The sequence below is a fragment of the Notechis scutatus genome, chromosome 1, assembly GCF_049901735.1.
Source record: "Notechis scutatus isolate UNSWTSFEM ecotype Mainland chromosome 1, rNotScu1.2, whole genome shotgun sequence".
In the NCBI taxonomy this organism is placed as follows: Eukaryota; Metazoa; Chordata; class Lepidosauria; order Squamata; family Elapidae; genus Notechis; species Notechis scutatus.
Window position 1 is genome coordinate 207,153,556 of NC_142009.1, and position 25,306 is coordinate 207,178,861.

The following is a 25,306-nucleotide window of genomic DNA, read 5'->3' on the forward strand; positions in this document are numbered from 1 at the left end:
ATGAAATTGCTGCAGAAATATTTTTGTTTGGATTGCTGGTTGCTTTTAGATATTATGTCAGGTATCTTGCGATGGGTTAGCTTTCTTCAAAAGTGCAAGTAGCTCTAAGAGCTTTACTCATGCTGTGATCCAGCCTCAAGTATAAAACTGAGGTAGCTATGTCATACAGGGGTTAGCAGGTTGGTTTCTGTATGTAACTATTGACTGGGACTAGCAATGTGAAGCTGATAGTCAAAGCAGGGCAACTGAAGTCCACTTCTCCCGTAATTTACTTCAGTATTTTTTTTTCATATTTGCCTAATATATCTTGCATAGAATATCAATTGTATGTCTTCCTTTTATAACAATACTTTTTATGAAATTTTAGCAGTAATAAAAGATAATCTAAAATGAAACAAGAAAAGAAAAGAAAGAAAAAGTAGAAGAAGGGATAGGAAGGGCAGAAAATTAAAAAAAAGAGATGGAAAGAGAGAAAACCAGAAATAAAAATATGGATGAGGTTATTTCTTATTTTCTTTACACCAATTACAAGTAAACTTAATATCTCTCTTCCCCTTTAAAGTTACATTACATAGATCACTTCTTCCCATAACTCTTATCTGCTGATTCCATCAGCAAAAATAGTAATGGTTCTATTCAATTTCACCAAAAAGTCCTTAAAGGATTTCCAGGATTTTATAAGAATATTTGTTATCTTATCTCTGCTCAAACAAGATCATTTGATAGTCTTTTTTTTTGTGTGCAATTAGCTGACATTCTTAATCCTTAATTTGACTTTAAGGTGCTATTTTAGGGCATGGTTGCCATCCATATTTTCTTATTTCTATTGAAATTTTTTGAAAGTTTCGATAGCGTACTTTGTTGTTTTTCATCTCTTGACTTAATATCTGCATTTCCTCTCTATTGTGTATCTCTCTTATTTTCCGCAACCTCTATTTTGTTTTGCAAGACTTCCACATTGACTTTAATTTTGTTTACTAATCTATTCAGTCATCCTATAGATTCTTCCATCTTTTTTCTCTTCATTGAAATCTCTTTTAAACAATACGTTCACATTAGCAGACATTGTTGCTGTTGTTGTAGGTGTGAATTTTTTTCCTAGTTCCTTGATCCTTAGAAATCTTTCAAATGTAATATGTATTTACTGTCATCCTGTGTCAACTTCAAAGCTGTGGTTTTGCTGTCATTTCATTTTTTTCTAGTAATATCATTACATCAAGAACAAAAAATTTTTTTTCTTTTTTATCCTCTCTAGTCTTTATGACTTTGGTCTCCTCTAGAACTCTGTCTTTCTATGATCACATGGTCTGTTTCAAATTTATTTTATGTCTTCATTTTTCAAAATTAACCAATTCTGTCCTCATTGAAAGCCTAAAAAGACTACATTCCTACAAAGGTATTATTTGATTTCTTTAATTAAAAAAACCCAGAAGTCATAAGATTTCAATTTTAATGGATTCCTTACTCTGTTTAATAAAATTTATTTAACTAACTCTTATCAAGTATTTTGCCAGAAATCACAAATTCTTTAAATTGCTATATAACTCTTTGCTTTGAACTGACATGGAGGATCACTCACCATCAGTTTATTATGATTTGCTGCTCAAAAGATCTTTATTAGCATTAGAATAGTTTTAGTAGAAAAGTGCTATAGAAAATAAGGTTTAGTGAACTCAATGTCCTTATAGGCTCCACTGCAACTTGAACCTGTCATTGTTCCTGCATCTTTCAGATTCACAAATCAACCCTAATCCTGTGTTCTCCTTGCAAGGAACAGCTGTCCAGAGCATGTGGGCAATCACTGTAGAGGCTCTGTTGACCCAGGCACATTTCCCAAATATTAGTGTACATGATAGCATCATCTCTTCTCCTTCGGAGATGACTTAGATCACCATTGCTTCACCCAGAATATCCCCTGTAAATATATTTAATTTGCCCTATAATGCCAGTTGTTAATATTATATCCTACAATAAATATCAAATGGCTTGCAGACATAGGAGGTGACTTATGGAACTAAAGTAATTCAAGCAGTTAATGCAGAGGTGGTATTCAGCAGGCTCTGACCAGTTCTGGAGAACCGGCAAATACCACCTCTGACTGGAGATTTTACAGTATCCTTCCCCTGCCACGCCCACCAAGCCATGCCTACAGAACCAAAAAAATAATGAATCCCACTACTGAGTTAATGGTCATTTTATCTGCAAATGGTAGGACTAGCATTATATAACCATATTCAGTTTCCAGAACTCCCTGCAAATTAATTCCATATTTTGAAATCTACTTTTTCTTCTTTAAAAGATTAATGTTTATAGACAGATATAGATATAGATGATATAGATATTATAGATATAGATAGATATAAACATTAATGTAGTTTTCTATATAAACTTTGCACTTGAATAGAGAGTATGAGAAGTTATATAGAGAAAAAAAATCTTCATAATAATAATTTATGCTGCTTGCCAGGATTTGTCTAAAAAAACAAAACAATACACATTTCATTGTATGGATACCCAAACTCATTCAGACCCATTCTAAATCTCAACCATTGTCTGGGAAAAATAGAATTAAAGCAATATTTTTATAAAGATCTTAAATAATAACTTGTAAATATTTTTAAAATGTTAGCAGCTATGCCTGTTTGTGTGTGGTGTTTGTGTGTAATAATGTCTGTTTGTTGAGATGGTATTTTTTATATCTTCTCTGAATTATTGACTCATGCTGGCTAATATTAGAACCCCAAGCTTTTGTTGTAATTATATTGAAAAATAATAATTAAATAAAGTTTGCCACAATTTAATCACTGTCCTTAATTTTGCCAGATATAAATTTCAGCTTCTTTAAACTTTAGGGGAAAGTAAGTCTGCCACAAAAGTGATAAATTGTGTAGTTTTAAAATAATCCTGTTTAAGCAGTTGATTTTCCTTTAATTATGTTAATCCTTATTAAGAAACTATAATTCTGCTAGTAATGCATAGAAAAGCTGCATGGCAGAACTAATGCAAAATAAAGATTGTAGCTAGCATAAAAGTGGAAACATTATGCAAATACACGATTGTACAGTATTTTCTTTATATTAGTAATCCTTGTGTATCCGAACAGAATTAAACTGCTTATTAATTACCCTTTTCTATTATTTTAGGTCCCGAAAAAATAGAATTCAAGTGTCCCCTGAATCATATCAAATGTACTGGCTCAAACAGATGTATTCACATGTCTCAACTCTGCAATGGCGTTTATGATTGTCCTGATGAGTATGATGAAGGAGTGCACTGTCGAGGTAAGTGACTTTAGGGATATGCAAAGAAAATGCCCAGATACTTTACAAAATAATGTCCTATATATATGAATCTATACCAGGCTAGAAACTTTCCTTTGCCTACTTTTCTTTGTACCACTTATAAAACTGCCATCCTTGTCATATCACATTTCATAATTTAATATAGGAATACATGTGATGTAGTATAGTAAGCTGGATTCCCAGGAGGGAGAAGAGGTATATTACAGAGTAATAAGAGACAGCTCAGTTCAGTTATTTTGTGTGAGAGAAAGAGATTGAAGACAGTCCCTCCCCAATAGTTCTCAGAATACATGGTAGGTGCAGATAGTAGAGTGCCTCAATTTGGTAAGATTCTGTCTATAGATGTGAAACAATTAAAAAAAACAAAAAACCTCAGCTTAGAAGTATCACCAAATATCTATCCTGATTTTGGGCCTGCCCATCTAATATTACATATCAATATAGCTTTCCCATTCCAGTAAATCTGAAATTTGGTTTGTTGTTGTTGTTTTTTTAGCTTTAATTAGCAGTTGTCCATGTCAATCCAATCACAATATTTTTGGTTATTGTTTCTCCTGTAATTGCTTCCTTCTTCAATCCATAAACAATATCCCCTGTACTGACTCCATCTTGCTACAAGACTTGTCAAATCATCATATTTTAAATCTTATTATCTCTTCAACTTAAGTCCTTCTACAAGTTACCCATCATCTCTCATTTTCCTGTGTACTGGACTCAGCTATGCCATGTTCTGTGTCTTCCCTTCTATATTAATCAGTGTATTTCTTCCTGCTCAACATTCTTTTATTCAGAATGTATATATTAAATTACCTTTTTTGTGTTTCTTACTCATGTGTCAAATTCATTGCTCAAGTCTCTATCTCTCACCTTGACATGTGTACCTTAAAAAAAGCAATGTCATTGCAATTGTAAATGACTATCATGATCAAATATTCAGTACTATATTCAGTTGGAAAAGGTATTGAAGTCATATTTTTCAGATGACCTTCCATGCCTAGAAGGTTAGCCTAATATGATATGACAGAATGAATTGTATTATCAGTCTTACAAGTTTAAACATAAAACATGTTAGATATGAGAATAACTACACCGTGTACTGTTTTGTAGTGGTAGCAATATAATACTTCAATCTGTAAACTATTGCCCATATTCCTTGAATAAGATCCTGAAATTATTTTAAAAATAATTTTATAGAATGTGTAAAACATCAGAAACAGGATTACTGCCTTCTCACCATGATTTTAAGAGGGGAAAAAAACAATTTTCCTCAGGAAGCTACATGAAATAGGAGCACACTCTCCTACCCTTTACAACATCCAGTTTACCAGCATTTATTGTTATTATTGTAAAAGGAAAAGTGTTCCTTATATTAATATTTGTGAAGGTACTAAGGGGTAAAAGGGTTAAAACCTCATTACAACAATAGATAATGATGCTTATTTGTTGTCCTAAACTTAAAGATAAATGTTGTTATAGAATATAAAGTGTAGGTAAATTGTCATTTAGAAGGGAAGGGAGAGAAAAAAAAGGAAAAATGAAGATTAAAAGGAAAGTTTTGTTCAATACAACTTTATGCAAGATCTCTTCTTACTGTATAATATACCCCTAAACTCTATTTTTGTGCTTAGATGTACTTGTTCTATCCTTCCTTCCTTCCTTCCTTCCTTCCTTCCTTCCTTCCTTCCTTCCTTCCTTCCTTCCTTCCTTGTTCTTTTCTTTTTTTGAAATAGGGGACAGTATAATGAAACTGCTATTTTCTTCATTATTTTAGATGACATTTTTTTTAAAAAAAATGATGTTATTGATGAATCAAGGACATCCATCCTTTTCATCTTCATAAAAAATATAGTTACTTTATTTTATTAGAGATCTTCTGCCTTAAGACTTGGTACCTAGTTATATTAATGTGTGTGTATGTGTTGGACATTGCCTATTAAATATTTGTAACTTGCTCATATTTACTTTTCATTGTTGAACTGCATATTAGTGTTTTCTGTTTCAATAGCAAGTGATATAATGAACTGCGTTATTCCTTTATTTTTCAGTTTAATCATTATTACAAAGTTATTCTTAATTCTTACTGAATATATTCAAGCTAATGTATCAGCATTGATGATTGCTTTAAATTCACCAAGCACAGGAAACTACGATGAATATAATGAAAAATAATTGATTACCTTGTTTAATTGACACTTTCTATGTAATTTAGCCTGAAATAGCTAGACATTTAAGTTTAGGCAGAAGAAGAAAAAATAGAATTTATATTCAAAATGGGAAATTCAGAAGATATTGAAAAAAATCTGATAATATTTAGAAAGATTATATAAAAAAGAAACATATACACTGTCTTATAAAAAAAAACTATTTTACAGAAACACAGAGATATAAAATCAAATGCCAATCATGCATTTATTCACAGTTTTAAATTCTGTTTGCCAAATTGCAATTAAAAATTCATCTCTTGCACTGTAAGGGGAATGCTCACCCGGGCAAGTATTTTAACCTTAGCTGTGTTCATGGAATGCTTTAAATAAGTAATCAATAATTTGAAGATGACCTTAACTATAAAATGATACCGCAACAGTCATTGTGATTGTAATAAGACTCACCCCTATATACTTGAGGGCAGCAAAAATATTTTGGAAAACAATTTCAACTAAGTACTTATTTCCCATTATCAGATAGAAAATGTTTAAATACAGTTATCTATATGTGCACAACAATACTCCTTCATCTATATTAATTCCACTTGAGGTTTCAAAAGAGTGATTAAAATGTGGTACAATATTTCAGTTCTTTCTGTATGTATTTATGTATGAATAATACTTCAAAAAGGAAAACTTAACATCTAGAATAGGGGTGTCAAACTCAAGGCCTGGGAGCCGGATCTGGCCCATGCGGTATTTAGATCTGGCTCGTGGGGCTACCCTGGAAACAGTAAAGGACTGGGATGAGGTGCCTCTGCCAGCGAAAACAGAGCTGGAGAGGGCCATGGGCGATCCTCCTGAGTTCCATTTTCATTGGCAAGAGGCCACTGCAGCTCAGCATGCAAGGCAGTGGTGGGATTCAATTTTTTTTTACTACTGGTTCTGTGGGTGTGGCTTGGTGGGTGTGGCAGGGGAAGGATACTGTAAAGTCTCCAGTCAGAGGTGGTATTTACCGGTTCTCCGAACTACTCAAAATTTCTGCTACCGGTTCTCCAGAACTGGTCAGAACCGGCTGAATACCACCTCTGATACAAGGGTTGTGGGTGGCCCTCCCGAGCTCCATTTTCTCTGGCAGAGGGTTGCAGGAGGCCATTGCAGCCAAAAACGGAGCTCAGGAGCCTGTTTTCATTGGCAGAGCACACAGGCCACCACAGGCGCCCCCAACCCAAGTGACATTGATCTGGCCTTGCCCACCCCATCCCCCCAAGGTCAAACACAACCCTGATGCAATCAAGGGACACCCCTGATCTAGAAGGAGTTTTGTTAGGAAAAACAAGATTTTTCTTCAACACTTTGAAGAAAACTATGCCAGATCACGAGCATTTGAAAGTCTCTTTAGATTCAGGCATAGTTTACTATGCAGTATGAAGCATCATTGCTTGAGAAACATAAACTATCTTTGGATCCCAAGTATGATTTTTAGGTCACAGCCCTAATTACACTTCCCTGATACGTTAACTTCACTGAACTTGGTAGAACATTTATTCTGAAAATACTACAGAGTTGAATAGTTCATTGTCTTCAATTTCATTTTCTTTTATCTTTTATTCCATGTCTCTTCCAAATGATCCATCGTGGGTGAAGTAAACCTATAGAATAATCTGGAGTTTGTTCAAGTTTATTACTGACTGCTTCGTTCTAAACCATACTTTAAAGGTTTGAAAGAAACTGTTATAAACCAAACAGTGAAACAAAGAAATACTGGGATATTGAAAGAAGTCTAAGACAAAGAAACACAACAACAATGACTTTTTAAGATCTGTCAGGCTGCACATTAAAAGAAACTCTCTTTGTCCTGAGGGAACCTGATAGAAATGTGGTCGGTCATTGTTCTTTAAAGTGTCAGAGGAGAGAAAAGAAAACTTCAAAAGGTTCAAAGATTTTAAAGAAAGTTGGGACTGGGTCTCTAAGATTACTGTAACTTTTAGTGGCTGCTCCCTTTAAAACTTAATTCATTACAAGTCTGGCCTGCATTCCAAAAAGTTCCCTGTTATTGATCAATAAAGTTGAATATACTTCACATCAACAGTTAAAGAAAATAAATTTATAAATACAGACTAGGGATTGCTGAGAAATTTACAATGAACAACATTACTTCAGCAACAGAGTGGTCAATGTCTGGAATACTCTACCTGACTCTGTGGTTTCTTCCCCAAACCCCAAAAACTTTAACCTTAGACTGTCTACTATTGACCTCACCCCTTTCCTAAGAGGGCGTGCATAAGCGCACCAACGTGCCTACCGCCCCTGTCCTATTGTTTCTTTTATTTTTTATTTTTCTTATATGTATCCATGTATTCATAACTATGTTTTTACTTATACCTATTATCTTGTAAGCAATTGATAAAATGAATAAATAGGTAAATAAATACATTGCTTGAAGAAACAATATGGTTCTTGATTAACAGCAGAGATTCTGCCTGGGACTAACTACAGCTGGAGTGGTGAAGTGATTAAGATGTTGGACTAGGACCAGGAAGGTGTGGGTTTAAGTCCACCCTCAGCCCAGAAGCTCAATGAGTGATCTTGATCCAGATATTCTTACTCAGTGCAACCTACTTGGCAGGAATGTTGTTGCATGGAAAAATTGGAGTACAGTGTGCTATACATCCTGCCCTAAAAACCACAATATAATATAATTTATAGCATAGCATGGTATAGCAATAGTATAGTATAGTTTAATATAATCTCTATTTATTATACTACATCTACTACATTATATTTATTATGCAATATCAAGTGAACCTGAGAAGACTAATGTAATTTTTCATGATTCCATTTTTATAATGATATAATAAAAATGTATGAAGTGATTTGAAAAAAAAATACTCCCAAAACATATTTGAGCTCCCATGAAACTCCTCACATTTCAAGCCAAATCAGATAGAAAGTTTGGAGGAGGTAATATTTCCTTCATTTATCATCAAAATCAGCTGCTGTAATGTTTTTCACATCTCAGCATTCAGCTGATAACAAAAACAGTTGAGAGCTGTACAATAAGTTAAGCTCCTTGGAATACTGCATAGCTAAATGCTTCCCACAAGCTCTTTATGCATAAGGAATTTACCTGTCAATTATGTGTGTTAAATTATTTTTCCCTGATATTCTATCTTTCACAGAAGGGGAAATTTAGATACTGAAGAGGCATGCTGTCTTTCAAGTGTGTTTTAAACTGAAGATGCAGATTGGGTAGTATCCTAATTAATATATCCTTTCTTTCCCTTCAAAAATTATCATATGCAAAGTGAGCAATTATAGACCAGCAAACTTTTCCTGATGGAAACGTTCTGTCTATCACTTATTCCCTTCATTCCTGTATGGTTAATTTTATAGTTTTCACAGGAGTCATTTTAATTAAATCCTTCCTTCGCCAAAAAGTGAGATACAAATGTCATGAAAAATGTAATATTTCTCTATTATTTTCCAAAAATAACATAAAAATGCTAATCAAAGTTCAACAATGTGTAAAAACTCTCCAGTTAAACCTTTGCACATTACAATAGACATTGGTTTTGTCAGGGGCATTCTTCAAAAACACAGATTCACATATTCATATTTGATGTTTGCGGAGCATAAAATCTTTGTGGTCACAGTCTGAAGTTATGTAGCATGGCTAATTCTTTGAAATCACTTGCAGAATTCATTATGTTTGCAGATATCAATCTTTTCCCTGTGAAAAAGTACAAAACAAAGAAAAAGAAAGGGAAATTATTAATTCTTATGTCTGAGTGCAGCACAAGGGCAAAATAGACTGTGAAGGTAATCTACAAAACTGGTAACGATAGTGATTAGCAAGATAAAATTGGATGAAAAAATTTAAGTAGAAGTTACAGAAAAGAGAAACAATTAAAGAAAGATACGAAGGTGGAAATACACAGGGGAAATTTTGAGTGATTAATTATGAGAGAGTTGGATTTAAACACTGAAATTGGTTCCTGAAACATAGTTCTCCAAGTTAAGCTTAAGTGGCTTTCATGCAGAGAAGTAGGGAGATTAATTCATCAAATTATAAGCAGTATTAGAAGTCTTCCATAGAATTTCAGCAGAAACAAAAAGAAAAATTGGAGGTGATTGAAAATAAGGTTTCATCATAGATTGCTAGAGCTAGATCATTTGGGGGGGAGTTGCTTTAATTAAGTGGTAGAAAAGGAACTGCTCCGCTGCTTTCCTGCCTCATAATAATTTTAGGGTTCATAGAGTGCACAAATGGAAGAAATTAAACTTGGGACAGGCAATGAAATAGATCATGCTTTTAGATCATACTTGTGTTTAGGTTAGATTTTGCAAAAATCTCTAAATTTGGAGATCTTTTCTGTACAAAATGAGTGTTGGCTGGCAGGGATGAGAAGATGGGCTTTTTCTACAGTGGCCCCTGCTCAATGGAGCATCCTCCCTTCGGGGGATTAGAATGGCTCCAACCCTGTTAGCCTTTCATAAGATCCTAAAAACCTGCCTATGTTCTTGAGTCTGAGGTGCTGAATGTGTTAAGGGTCCTGTTTCCTGGCTGTATTGCTAACTAGCCACACACAGATAGTCCCTGACTTACAACAGTTCATTTAATGACCATTCAAAGTTACAACAGCACTGAAAAAGTGACTTATGGCCATTTTTCACACTTACGACCATTGCAGCACCTTCCATGGTCACATGATCAAAATTTGGATGCTTAGCAACTGGTTCATGTTTATAATGGTTGCAGTGCCCCCAAGGTCTTGTTATCCTCTTTTGCGACGTTCTGACAAGCAAAGTCAATTGGGAAGCCAGATTTACTTAACAACTGTGTAACTAACTTCACCACTGCAGTGAATTACTTTAACAACCATGGCAAGAAAAGTCGTAAAATGGGGGCAAAATTCACTTAACAAATGTCTCACTTAGCAATAGAAATTTTGGGCTCGATTATGGTCATAAGTTGAGGACTACCTGTATCTTGGCTACTGTGTATATTTAGTCTGGATGTTTTTATTTTGTTGTTTTAAAATGTTTTAGTGCCTTAATTGCAATATATTTTTTTGAATTGTAAGCCATCCAGAGTCACTGACTGAGATAAGTGGCTTTAGAAATTGAATAAATAAACAAGCAAACATATTATACATGCCAAATTGCTTGAGAAATTGCTTCAAATCAACAGGTAAAATTCTAAAAGCCTATAGCTTTCCTTAGCTGCCTGGCAGGAAGCTGATTTCTCAGTAATAGAGATAAATGCTCTTGTGTCTATATAAAATACACCACTTATCTTTAGTGAAAAACTTAGGCTGAAATATATGAGATATATGAGGAATAGAAAAATAATAATAATAATGAAAAAAATGAAGTGTAATGATTGGTGGAACATTTTATACACAAACACCCCAACACACACACACACACACACACACACACACACACACACACACACACACACAAGGCAGGATAAGAGCAAGCACTTGCCAGGAAAAGGAAGATGTTAATGTTCCAGTTATAACCAGAGGTGATATTCAGCAGGTTCTGACCAGTTCTGGAGAACCAATAGTGGAAATTTTGAATAGTTTGGAGAACTAGCAAATACCACCTCTGACTGGAGATTTTACAGTATCCTTCCCCACCCACAGCCACCAAGCCACACCCACAGAACCGGTAGTGAAAAAAAATGAATCCCACCACATTTTAGCAGTCAAGGAGATTCAGAAAGTGGCACCTGCCAGAATGTATCTATAGCAACCCAGCCCCAGTTTAACCAGAATTTGATGTTAAAGATATATTGTAAGGCCCTAAGGCTTAAGAACATGCAAGCTCAGTGTTTTAAGATCTCAGTTCGTTTTGAATCAATGCTGAAACAACAATGTTATAAAAACTGTATATCTTTTGTAGTATCCAAGCATTGAATGTTGCTTCCTGGAGTCTGGGTTTTTGCTGTTCATTCTGACTATGCTGTAACCTTGGACTGTTTTTTTTTTTTTTTTTAGTTCATCACAACTCTCTAAAAACACCTCCACTCTGATTAAGCTGATATGATTTCTTACAAGTATTATGTTTCACAATTTTATTCAGAAAATGGAGACCTGATATTATATTTTTTTTCCCATGATGCTGCTACATTTATCAACTTCGCCTGACAATATATTTGTTTTTATCAGTTTTTCACGATCTTTCAAAATGCTTTTATTTTGATCTCCATACTCTCTTGTTAATTCAAAAAGAATCTGTGGAATTGCTTTATGCATTATTTACATTTAGAGGACCATAAGTCCTGAAAGGTAATTTAGAAACTTTTTAGCTAATTAACCAGCAAAGAAATAAATAGGTTGCAAGAATAGTTTATTCAGTAGCAAAATCCACTGGGACTGGCAGTTCATCTAAAGCACCAACAACTAAATCTATGTGGTTACTAAGTCTAAACTGCATCTGTTTTATTATCTTTCTTCGGCTTTGCTTTGCTTTAGAGCAGGGGTATCAAACTGGATTTCTTCGAGGGCCGGATCAGCATTGTAGTTCTCCTCTGCAGGCTGGGGGGAGAGCAGCGGAGTGGGACAGATACCTCCTGCAGCACCCTGCAGGCCAAAATAGGGTCTGTGCACAGCTCCCCTTAGACTTATTTTCACCCTCCATGGCTTCCTGCAGCACTCTGCCAGCCGTTTTGGGGCCCATTTTTGGGTTGGTTTCTTGGGCCATTTTCCGGCCATTTTTTACCTATTTTTAGTGCATTTTCAGCCTGTTTTCAGCCTGTTTTTTGGCCTGTTTCCAACCCGTTTGGGCCCATTTTTGGCCCATTTTCGCCAGTTTTGTGGCCTGTTTTCAGCCTTTTTGGGGCACCTTTCTAGCCTGCTTTGGGCCTGTTATTTGGCCCATTTGGGGCCCATTTTTACACCTTTTTAAGGAGCATTTCTGGTCCATTTTCCAGCCCATTTTCATCCAGCAGAGTGCTGCAAGAATTTTCCGAAGCTTGAGTGTGCTTGCACAGGATATTTTATTTACTTTTGGAATTTATAAAAAGAAAATAGAAATTAATAAGGAAACTATTGCAGGTTCACTGTTGTTGACAGTAAGAATAAGAACATTACTGAAATGAGTCACAGTTCAGGTATTTGGATATTTAGCTGTAGAGAAGAGGGAAACTGGCAAATCTACACCACATCTATTCAGTGGATTTTACACTCTACAGAGGCAAAGATTATAAAGCATTCATGCTTTACTATATGCCTATATGCTACATTTTATATGTCTCCATTTTATACTTAATGGATCAGTGCTGCTTCCAATGATATATCCTACTAGAACTGTACATAGCCTGTTAATTCATATTCAGTACAAAATTAAGTATAATAGCAGGTTATGTTGAAGGAGTCATAAACTCTTCCATGCAAGTCATGAGCACTTTGTATAATACTTCAAACTTGCAAAAGACCAACAATGATAATATGTTGATGCCTTATGTTTTCTCAAAAGAGAAGCTTTTATAATGTTAGAAAAATTTCCGATATAAAATTCATCAATTTCTTAAAACATTTCAACATTATTATAAATGTGCCTACAAAAGATTTCCCTCCCTGCTTATTGAAAACAAACCCATCCATAGTAACTGGAATTTTTATAACTTCAGTTGTTTCTAAATATTTTTTTTAAATTAAAATGTTTTATTTTTAATAATTTTTAAAAGCTCTTCCACAACACCTCTAATTTTCTTGTCATGTTTTTGATGATAATTATAAATCGTTCTGACACATTTTGTTTTTAGAGTTGCAAGAAAGAATGAAGACAAACTGAAGTTCATTCAATTCCCCGAACTTGTTTTCTGCAGCATAGATAAAAGGACTCAAATTTATTTTTTCTGGGATGCTGCTAAATGTTGAACATTTCCCAGTCATTTAAATGAAGGCTTACTGATAAATTAAGCATCCTTGAAAATGTCAACTCTAGTGTACGGATTCACTGTAAACATTTTTGTTACAATATACTTGTAATATAACAGTCACAAGAATCTTGTTTTGTTGTTTTCTTTCATAATCCATTTGGAGATGGAGTGATATCTGCTTTCTCTAAACCATAGGAAAATGTCATGTGGTTTCTTTAGGATTTGCAAATTTGGAGGGAAAAAGTTGTATTATTTCTTGTGACAGAAGAAAGTTGTTGCCGATCATCTTTGATGCAAGAAAAACTGAGGATGTTGTTACCCAAAGGAAATGTTGTCTTGACCAGCTGTAAATGCCACTACAACTGTGAGAAGAAAAGTTTTCAAAATGCCACTGGTGATTTTTTTAAAGCTATGGAACAATTGTCAGATCATCATCCTACATTATTCTTATTATACTCCTGCTCTAATATACCTAGACCTGTGAATAATTCTGATGCCAAAGCACTACTAGACTCTTGTCTGATTTTAATATGAAGACATTAGCTACCAGGAAAGATAATAGCAATAGAAATAGCAGTTAGACTTGTATACCGCTTCACAGTGCTTTTACAGCCTCTCTAAGTGGTTTACAGAGTCAGCATATTTCCCTCAACAATCTGGGTCCTCATTTTACGCACCTTGGAAGGCTGGAAGGCTGAGTCAACCTTGAGCCTGGTGAGATTCGATCTACCAAATTGCAGGCAGCTGTCAGTCAGCAGAAGTAGCCTGCAGTACTGCACTCTAACCACTGTACCATTATTATATATTAAATAAATTATATCTATCTATCTATCTATCTATCTATCTATCTATCTAGACATGGAGAGAGGGGGGGGGAGATAGGGAGAGGAAGGGAGGGAGGGAGGGAGAGAGAGAAAGAAAGAGAGAGAGAGAGAGAGAGAGAGAGAGAGAAAGAATGAGAATAAAAACCAAGATTGGAGAGTACTACTCTAGAGAATTAATCTAAACTGGCAAGGTTGGGTTTTGCCAGCTGTGTGTTGTTAGGTCTGCTCCCTATGGATGCATTACAAGTTCTCTAGCTGCCTCTGCAGAGAAGGGATTTTAGATGGCCGTATTTTCTATTCCTTTTGTTACTTTAGTAGTGTGCCATTTTCCCTACTTCACAGGCTACATCTGGGTGCTGAGAAACTCAGCAGCATCCCTGCTTTGAGCGCTATTCAGGTGGGAACTGTAAGGTTGCTGAGGTGAGTTTCACAAGAGTTTAATCTTCTTTCCTTTGTTAGCCCTACTGACAGTCACAGAAGAAGGAGTAGGCTTCTGGGTGAAATCAGTGGTATCTTTCCGAATGCTGAGGAAAGGAATATGCATTCAGGGAATTTGCCAATCCATGGGTTTCAATCAATTTGTCCAGTTGTGAGAACATTGTTTCTCAACCTTGTTATTGAACTAGATTGCAGCTTGGCTATTCGGACTTGTCTTATGCTGAGTATTTGTCTGCCTATCCAAGGAGTTGAGGAATGAAGCTATGAGGAAGAACTATTCTTTCGTAAGATCCTAAGGATCTGTCTCTGCCAGTTGGCCTGGGGCTCCCAGTAGACCAACAGCACCATAGAGATGATTGATCAAGTAACAATAGATCCCACCTCCACCACTCTTCGCCCACCCTCTCCACATGTCCTTGGTTTTTAATGTTTGCTTTTAATTTATTATTTCTGTTCTAATGTGTATACAGTATATCTTTTTGACTGTTAGCCACCCAGAGTTATTTTATGGTAAAATGGGCAGCCAATAAATTTTATAAATAAATAAACTCATACTGATATTTCCATACTGTTCTATGGATTTTTTTAAAAACAAAAATTCTTAACACTGAAAATGGGATAGATAGATAGACAGAAAAACAGACAGACAGACAGACAGACAGACAGACAGACAGACAGACAGACAGACAGACAGACAGATAGATAGATAGATAGATATGGCATAAAATAAAAAATAGGAATTATATTTTGACTAGCTCATGTTTCAGGGCATCATGCGGAAGGAAAGACATTCAGAGTCTTTCTTTCTTTCCCCTGCTTTCAGATCTTGGAAAGGAGAAAGAAACAAGCAAGAAAGGGAGAGGTGGCATCATAGTTGGAGCCCTGTCTGTTGCTTGGAATGAGAAGTTGCTCGGTCCTTTAAAAAAAAAAAAAGGCAAATTAATAGCCCTATCCTAAGTAAAAGGTTATCTGCAAACATAATATTGTTTCTCTTGTTCAACCTGTACAGCTTAATGACGTTAAAGAAAAGAAAATTATTGTACATTTTACAAGGGAAGCCATAAAAAAAATAGCACAATGTATATCTTTAGATTGACTTCAAAATAAGCATAACGGAGCTCAATTGAGCTTTCTGTAAGATATATGGGCAGCTTAGCAACAAATCCACTCAGAGGATGAGTAGCATTTGCTACTTTTCATTGTTTGATCAATTCATGTTAACAAGAATTAATGTTCACCTTTTATGGTTCACATGACAACTTCTTCCACGAGAATGAGGTATTGGCCTGTGGTTGCTTCTTGTCAAGTGAAATGCTTTGTCCACTTAGGCTGATAAAGAGCCATTGACAATTTGCCATAGTTTATGAGTTACTTCTTTTCCATCCATCTTTCAACCGTGGCAAAATGGCACTTCTTTTTCCCCTTAGTCATAAAGTAAACTTTGGAGAGGAAATGTCAGTCACAAGAAAGCAGTGATTACTGCCATATGATCATTTTATTGGCAGGGACTTTAAAAGGCTACTGTCTAACTGTATTATGTTAAAGTAATGGCATTCTTCTCTGGGAATATGATCACTTTGAAGAGATAGTGAAAGGCAACCGCTGTGCAGACATTTGAAGTCAATGGGATTATATTGAAATTTGAACATATCATATATCTATGCAAGTGACAAACCTAACAAATTTGTTTTAAGTTTCCAGAGCAAAACCTGCAGTTTAGTGTTCTACTAATAGTCAACTCATAACTTCAAACTCTGGATCAGATTTGTTGCAAGGTTTTTATTCATATAGACCTATTCTGATGTGCAGGGGTTTTCATATTCACCATATCCAGAGTTGGATCAAAACACAGTATAGGGATACATTCAGTGGTGGGATTCAGCCAGTTTGCACCAGTTCAGGAGAACCAGTTGTTAACTTTCTGAGCAGTTTGGTGAAATGGTTGTTGGAAGAAATCATTAGGGCAGAGAACCGGTTGTTAAATTATTTGAATCCCACCACGGGATACATTATATTTTCATTCCTCTCTTCCATTCCATTCACAACCCAGGCTGCATTCTTCAGGGGTTTGATCTGTATTGACAAAAAATATATATGCTTTTTTAGAACAATATTTGGCAATTCAGGTTGTAGAGTTCGGAGGCTGAGATTCATATCAGCACAATTAAATTATTTTAAGTTATTCCATGCAAACTTTTTAAACTCTTTCTCTTGTATTAAAATGCCAATCTATACAGGACCTTCTTGCTTACAATTCCTGAAAAGAACTTTGCCTTCAGAGGGACAGTATGTATTATTTAATTCTTGGTGGGGTTTCATAACTAAGTGAAGAATCCAGCTTTGGCTATCCCCTTAATCTGAATTTGGGTTACAACCTGCTCTGTAATTGTTGTATGTTAAGTTACATTACATGAGATGATCTTCCATTGGCTATCATAAAAGTTAGCTAAAATGATGCCATTGTTCATTAATAGGGATGTATTCTGCGGAAGACAGTCACCTAGAAAAAAAAACATTAAATTGTTAGATACTCTATTCCCATTTTTAATTCTTTCTCAGAGAGACAGCAATAGAATTAACATATGACTTGAATCACCATTCAGTCTTTTTAATGAGCAGCTTGATCATAATAAAGCTGAAAGTATTTTGATTGACAAAAAGAACAAAACATCCCTAGGCAAATCACTGCATAGAACAAAGATAAGCTGTTGTTAGACTTTAAATGTTAATTACATTATAGTGCTTACAAACTTAATAATGCATTATTATTATTATTATTATTATTATTATTATTATTATTATTATTATTATTATTATTATTGTTATTATTGTTATTATTATTATTATTATTATTATTGTTATTGTTATTATTATTATTATTATTATTATTATTATTATTATTATTATTATTATTATTATTATTAGTTTTATTCAGCTGGGTTAATTATGGTAGTAAGAGTCCATTTTCCAGTTTAGCTTTTTATTTGTCATAGTGGTGGATTTTTTTAAAAAATGCTCATTCAGGTTGATATTTGTATAAAAGTTCATTTTTCAAGTGCTACATTTTCAAATCATCAACAAACAGTCTGGTACTTTACAATTTCATTATTGAACTGGTCTTACTAGTATTGTTGTTTTTGTTTCTTTCCATAATATTCCATCTGAATCTTCGTGCCTGTATCTTAAATCCATTATTTGTGGCCCTATACTCTTAGAAGTAAGGCCTATACTCTTAGAACCTAAAAGTAAGGAGAAATTTCCTGACAATGAGAACAATTAATCAGTGGAATAGCTTGCCTCCAGAAATTGTGGGTGCTCCATCACTGGAGGCTTTTAAGAAGAGATTGATACTTATTTATCCAGAATGCTAAAGGGTCTCCTGCTTGAGCAAGGGGATAGATTAGAAGACCTTAAAATTCCCTTCCAATTCTGTAATTCTATAATTCTGTAATTCCCTGAAGTGTGGAACTCAGAATTGAACATCGTACTTGAGATCAAAGATGAACAACTTTGAGAATAAAACTTAAATGCTGAATTTGTCTCTAGTAACTTTCTTTCTTTTACTTTTAGCATATTTTACCCCTTCAATATAATTTTATTTGAGGGTTCTAGAACATTAGCTATCCACCCCCATTTTGTGGCCTTCACTGATCCAATCATTGTTCTTCCCATTTGTATATATATACAAATGATTAATAAAAATGTTGAACAGCAGATTCCACAAGATGAAACTTTTTGGCATTTCACCCACCACCTCACTCCAGTTTGATGAAGTGCTGTTGATGAACATTCCTTGACTACAATTTTCATGTAAAATCTTTTCTTCAATGAAGATAGAACATCTTCAGCATTCCTACAATCTATTCAGAAAACTCAATAAAAATGGGATAAGAACAAGAGTTGTTCTGAACAAATCTGTGCTGACTTTTGATAGTTACTTCATTGTTTTCAAGGTGCCTTCAGCAATCTCTTAATCATCTTCTCTACCTAATTCCCAAATATCAATGTCAGACCAACTAATCTATATTTCTCTGGGTTTTTCTTGCTGAAGATAGTACATTTGCCATCTTCTAGCATTTCAGATAATATAGAAAGTTTTGGCCAAGCAATCAACAAATTGCTTCAGTATTCTACAATGAAATTTACCTGATCCTGGAAATTAAACTCATTTAAAGCAATTAGTATTCTCTGAGTATGTTTCTATCAGTCTCAAACTTCAATCCTTCCCGTTCACTTTGCTCATCACAGTTGGATGACTAAAATGGGAACTGGGAAGCTGAGTTGTTTCTTTATTACCTATTAACATTTTGCAGTCTTTATTGAACAGCTGGTACGCTAATTCTCTTCCCTTCCTTTTCTTTTGAAAGTCTCTGAATAGACCCTTTTTGTGGTTCTTCGCATTCCTTGCCAATTGCAGGGAAAACTAGTTAGTTTTTCTTGTACCAGCTCCAGTCTATTTATGTATAGCACTTTCTAGGTGACTTATTACTTTATACACCTTCTATTTGTAGATTTATGAGTTTTTTTTACCAGACCTTCTGGCATCTTCTACTCCCTCTTTCTCTCCCACTCTTCACTTTTCACAATTGAGCTTTTCACATCCCATTATTCTAACCAATCCGGAACTCTTTTTCTCAATACTTCTCTTGTTATAGAAGCTTATTTATTATTCCTTCGTGTTAATTAAAATATTTTTAAAGAACAAAATATATTATTTGCATTACATTAAGTTTTAATTTTCCTTAAATAGAATAATTTTAAAAAATGCTCCATGATGATATTGTCTTTTTCCTGCATATTCCAAATTTGATTAAATTGTCCCTCTTCAATGTCATATCATATTTTCTAGTGTCTACATCCATTTCTTAAAATGGAAAAGTATGACAAAGCGAGAAAGGAAGAACCACACTTTTAAGCTTGTTCCAAGCAGATATTGATATAGTAAAAGTCCTCATTATGATTACCTATAACTCTTTTGAAAAATCTGCAGGATAGCAGTGGGAAGCTCTGCCTACCTATTATCCTTAGTTCATTGAGTAGAAGTAGAACTCAGCCCCAGTATTAGTCTTATTCACATATCCACCTTGTTAGTCCAGATGTTCTTTATATTACTGCCAAATTAATTCATTGGATATGCAGTGCAAGTCTTCCTTTCTATTGCTTCTGTTTCTTTTAACTAACTTGTATTCGTTAATTACTACATTTTAGTTATAGAACTCATTCCACAAAATCTTTTTTATGTATCCTATATCATATTTTTTCATATTTGTCATTCATTCAGTTATTGATTCATTCAATATGCACCCCTTTCACTGTTGAAGCAACTCTAAGTAGCTTATAAAAGGATAAAAGGTACAATAAAAAGAATTAATATGAACATAATTAGATAGAAACTAAGAACCAAGAGGATAGATGGCATGGGATGGTACTTTTCTGTATCCCGTCAGTGACCCCCAGTGTAAAACATTCCCTCAGAGCCAGGTTCTAAGGTCCTTCCAGAAGGCCCAAAGAGTGAGGGATAGATCTGACCTTTGGCAACAGAATATCCTAAAGGGAAAATTTATATTAAGAATTCAAGCTTATTTTATTTCCCTTCACCCCATATTCTAAGCATTACTTTTAGATAAGGAGGGCCACAAATCTATGAACCATATCTTCTTTCTGTTGGTTTTTTTAAAAAATTAAATATTTTTAAAGCTACATCTTTTAACCTCTTTTTTCTGCAACATACATCTTTACTCAAGATGTTTACATCAGATCGCATGCTTCCAATCCCTACAAGATCCAATTCACCATGTTTACCAGTGTGCTTTGCCGCAACCTATTTTGTGCCAGCAGTTCAGTATCAAATCAGTCAGGTTACTGCCTCAGTCATTATCAAATTGTCCCATTTGGAAGAATACTTCCTTCCTAGTGTGAGGTGCAAGTGGCTCAGTGGCTTAATGATGCTGGAGATGGCCTTTGCTCTGGCAGTTCAAGTCTTACCACCATGTGGTAGGGTGAACTCCCATCACTTGCCTCAGCTTCTGTTCACCAACAGCTTGAAAGCATGTTACATGTGAATAGATAAATAGGTACCACTTAGATGGGAAGATGAGCCAGTGCTTCATAAGAATGGTCAGAACCTTGCCGGTGTTGGACCTTTTCGGATATGATGCCCATTTACGAGATAACATTGATAGAGGGAGGAAGCCCTAGATGATACTGGAGGGTGCTGTTAATGTTGGTTTTTTTTTTTTTTTTTTTTTTGGTGTGGAGCTAGCTTGCCCCCTGTGCACCATTGATAGCACACAAGCATGAACTGAATGGGCTAGTAAGTCTTAAGGCAACTAAATAACTATTCTGTATTAGCAATGTAGTCTTCTGGGTAATATAACATTGCCATACAATAAATAAATCCTCCATACTGTTCAATTGGATTTGGCCTGTTTTCATACTCAGTCTTTCTTTCAGTTTTTCATACAATAACATATTTGGTCCTGCTCTGTTTTCAGATACTTATCCCACAACTGACAGAGAAAATCCTCATCCCTTTCTTTCAACTAATCCATTGGGTTGGAAGGAATAAAAATGAAAATTGAGGACAGGAGAGATCATAGACCCATCGACTTTGAAGTTAGATCACTAAATAATAATAACCAAGTAGTTCTGACAGATGTCTCTCTACTTGAAGATATTTGGAGAAAGGGATCTAAGCTCTTACTGGGTCATTGGTTCCACTCTTGAACTGCTCTTAATGTTAGGAAATTTTATTCTAATAGCAATTAGAATATTCCTTCCTCTAAATTAAATCCTTTATTCCGTATCCTGAAGTCTGAGGTGGTAAAGATTAGGACGTGAATTTTCTCTATCTAACATATTTTCAGATAATTCAGGAATGCTATCATTTTGTTTCCCAAACATAAACATGTCTGGCTCCTTCTGCCTTTCTTCATATGGAGGATCTACAGACCTAAACTAAATTCCATAGTGATTTGATAGAAATGGAAAATTTTGAAACCTCGAATTTTGTAAGAGATTATATGAAGTGAGAGTCTAGGTAACATTATTTGGGAAAATTCATCAGGGGAGGTTTATTGTTGTAGCAGTGATTCTTTTTTTTTTAATCTTTCCCCTCATTTCTTTGAAAGAAACAGATAACAGGCAATTGTTCCTATAATAGTTACAGCAGAGACTGTTTTAACTATCATTAGCTACTGATCACCATTTTTGGGCTCATATTACTAAGTATTGATTTTCAGTCTCGATTAAAGTTTTTATTTTTAAATCTCTGAAAATATGTTAGGTCCTGCTTTCTCCTCCTCCTCTTGGTTGAAGAATAATGCTGTCTAACAGATATTCTCTTGGTTGATACTGATTTTATGGACTGTTCTTAATCAAAGTTTTTTTAATGCCTCCACTGATATCTGTAGACGTATAGCAAAACCTAAACATCTTCAGATTAGTTTAGTTTACTTTATTGTCATTGCACCTCGTACAATGAAATTAAATGCTGTCTTCAGTGTACATCATACATAAGAAAACTATAAAAAATAAAACAAAAACACACATTCTTCACCTTCACATAAAACCTAAACATCTTCAGATAAAGGCTGGTAGTTAATTAGTTGTTACAATAATATATTGTTTTGGCTGCAGGTTTGTCAGCAGGGCCTAGTAAAACCCAGTTTCTCTAAACTTTTCTCTCCACAGCAATCACATTTGTTCTTGAAAATGTTACATGCAGTAGAAGATCAGTAGACTGCTGGATGACCATCTATGGTGTAAGATGGAAAATGTATTTGTTTGTTAGATTTTTATCTGCCTTTATAATTAATTCAAGGCAGTGAGCACACATAATACTTCTTCCTCCTCCTATTTTCCCCAGAACAATAATTCTGTGAAGTGAATTGTTCTGAGGGAAAATGACTGGCCCAAAGTCACACACCAGCTTCCATGCCTGAGGCATGACTAGAACTCACAGTCTCCTGATCTTCAATCCAGCTATGCCAATAGCATTTCTTAACCATTAACTACTATGCCAATAGCAGATTTCTAAAACCAGGCCCAAACCACTGCACATGAGAATCAGACCAACTGAGTTATTTTGTGCATGCATATATTAGACTTACATACTGAAGCAGACTTTTAGTCCACCTTAATCTACCTTGGTGTTTTCATTTTTTTTATCCCTTCTTTTTTATTATGTCTTTGTTCTTCACTCTGTCCTTCCCTTTTATAATTTACTTAAAGAAGAAATCAGAAGCCTTGGTGGCACAGTGGTTAGAATGCAGTATTGCAGGCAATCTCTGCCCACACCCTGGAATTTTATCCTGACCAGCTCAAGGTTAACTCAACCTTCCATCTTTCCAAGGTCAATAAAATGAGGATCCAGCTTGTTGGGAGGAATATGCTGACATTGTAAACCATTGTAAACCATCCAGAGAGTGCTGTAAAGCATTATGGAGCAGTATACAAGACTAAGTGTTATTGATATTTCCAATTTATAGTTATGATGCAATAACTAAAGTTCAGTGTCTCTTATTGGTGAGCCAAATGCTTAAGTTTATTCTACATTATGATGAAGAAAAAAGTAATATATTGTATGAATATACTATATACAGTATGTGAATGTAATGGAAGCATGGATGATTAGTAAGGTCAGAAAGGTATGGAACAATATAGTGAACAATTTTGTGTATGCTGGTTTTAACTGTGTGCCTTTTCCTCTATCTCATATCTTTAAATTATTTTGCATATTCTTTTTTGCCTGGTACTATGTATAATGTTGCTTATCCTGAAAGGGCCTGGCACAATTGCTGTATACAATATATATATGCATTATCTGCTATATCATTTTTGTACAGATTCTCCCTCTGCAGAGACATGCAGGAGCATTCATTAACCTCAGCAAAGCATAAAGTTACTTGACTGCTCAAAACCCAGTTTCAAATATATCCTCTGGGAAAAGAGGTATCACTTCACAATATTGTGTAATGTCAACATATAAGCTGTAGCAGCTGGCTCTTTGGATTTGGAAAGAATGATCACTAGTTGAGAACCTGTTTATCTGATCACAAGGCCTCTTGTGGATCTTTGCCTTACAGTGTGTTACAGAGGAAATGATTGTGCAGGGCAAGGTAATTCATTTTCTGAAGACAGTTTATTGCTCCAAAATATACTATGGACCATTAGAGGTCAAAATTATCACCTATATTGAATAAAGCAATAATTGTCTTTATTGCAAATCATTGGATGCAACTACAGGAGGGACTAGGCCATTGCTTGCTTTCTTTGTTACAAAAGGAGTATGATAATATTTGCTTAAACAACAGATAAAAAAGGAAATAGAATTATTTGATAAAGGCCAGGGGCCTTCAATGCAAAGAGTTATAGGAACAAAATCATGACTTTGCAGACTATTCAGTTCAACATAATTTTCAATATGGAAAAAAGAATACTTGGAAAATTCCTATTGCAGCACTCTGTGTACATTTATAATAAATTGCTAGATTTTTGGCATTTTACTTGCACACCTATTTATTTATTTTCTCTTGCAAAAGTAATATCCTGGCAGAGGAGCTATAGATTAGATTATCTTTCTTGTCTGTGATGATAATCATGTCAACTATGTAAAGCAAATCACTAAAACAGTGTGATTATTAGGGCCACACATGCATAGGTAGCTCGGCATTTTAAGATATTTTGGGATGCTACCCAATTAAAATTCCAGGACACACAAAATCCTTTACAGAAATTGCACATTTTCTCTTGCAAATAGCCATCTCCAGTGCCAGGATTTCAGGACTGATTCCATTAGGGACATTTAATCTCAGCCACAGAGCGTTAGAGTCCCTTGCTATGAATGACTTCCCTGTACATAATCTCTATGCGAAAGAGGCTAATCTCTTAATACTTGAGTCGCTTGCAGTTTATCTCCTTTGAATGTGCTAGCAGGTATTGGATGCCTGGAGGAATCTCACAAAAACATCAAGGCCTAGTAAATAAATGTCATAGGTGATACAGAATGAATGACAAAACAATGAAAAACACCTTGTATAGGCATGTTCGTTCCATTCTCCCCCCCCCCCCACTTCCTTTTGTGAACATCCACCATTTAGAAGCTTCCCGAGTTGAATGTAATCTGGTGGTCACACTCTTTAACTGGTGGTGTCATATTCTATATGATATCTTTAGAAGTTAGGATTTGATTATTATTCTTTCATTTCTTTAGTTAAAGCTGAAAAGAAATAGCTGAGGATAAATACCTTGGACACCAGGTCTGAGCCAAGAGATACAGATTCTATTCTATGTCATATGGGTAGCTAAAGTCAGATCCTTAAGACACTGAAAATAAAAGAACTGAGCAGACAATAGATTCAGATCTCCTAGTGGAAAATGAAATGTTTTACCCTGTGCACTAAAAAAAATGTGACAACAGTTGAACAGTAACGATGCATATAAACCAAAGGCTCAGCACTGCTCGATCGTTAAAATTAACTTTTATAATAACTTTTATAAACTGGCACTTCATTTACCATGATATCAAAACAGGCTTACTGGTAGTCCTCATTTAGTGCCTGCCTTGTTTAGCAAGCATTCACAGGTTCATAAGGGATGAGAAAGTAACTTTGAAACCAATTCTCACCTTTACAATCTTTGTGGTCTGTAAGGCCAAGGAAAACTGAAGTGAAATTTTAAAACTATGGTGAATAAAAATTATGG

The 25,306-nt window shown here is 34.9% G+C and overlaps 1 protein-coding gene across 1 annotated transcript in view; it reads left to right on the forward strand.

Moving 5' to 3' along the window:
- LRP1B (LDL receptor related protein 1B) overlaps window positions 1–25,306 on the forward strand; it is a 702,645-nt gene that overhangs the window by 172,139 nt on the left and 505,200 nt on the right. Inside the window, exon 3 of the mRNA XM_087955711.1 lies at window positions 3,144–3,281. Within this exon, the coding sequence (XP_087811837.1) occupies window positions 3,144–3,281 (138 nt within the window). The remainder of the gene's footprint in view (window positions 1–3,143; window positions 3,282–25,306) is intronic.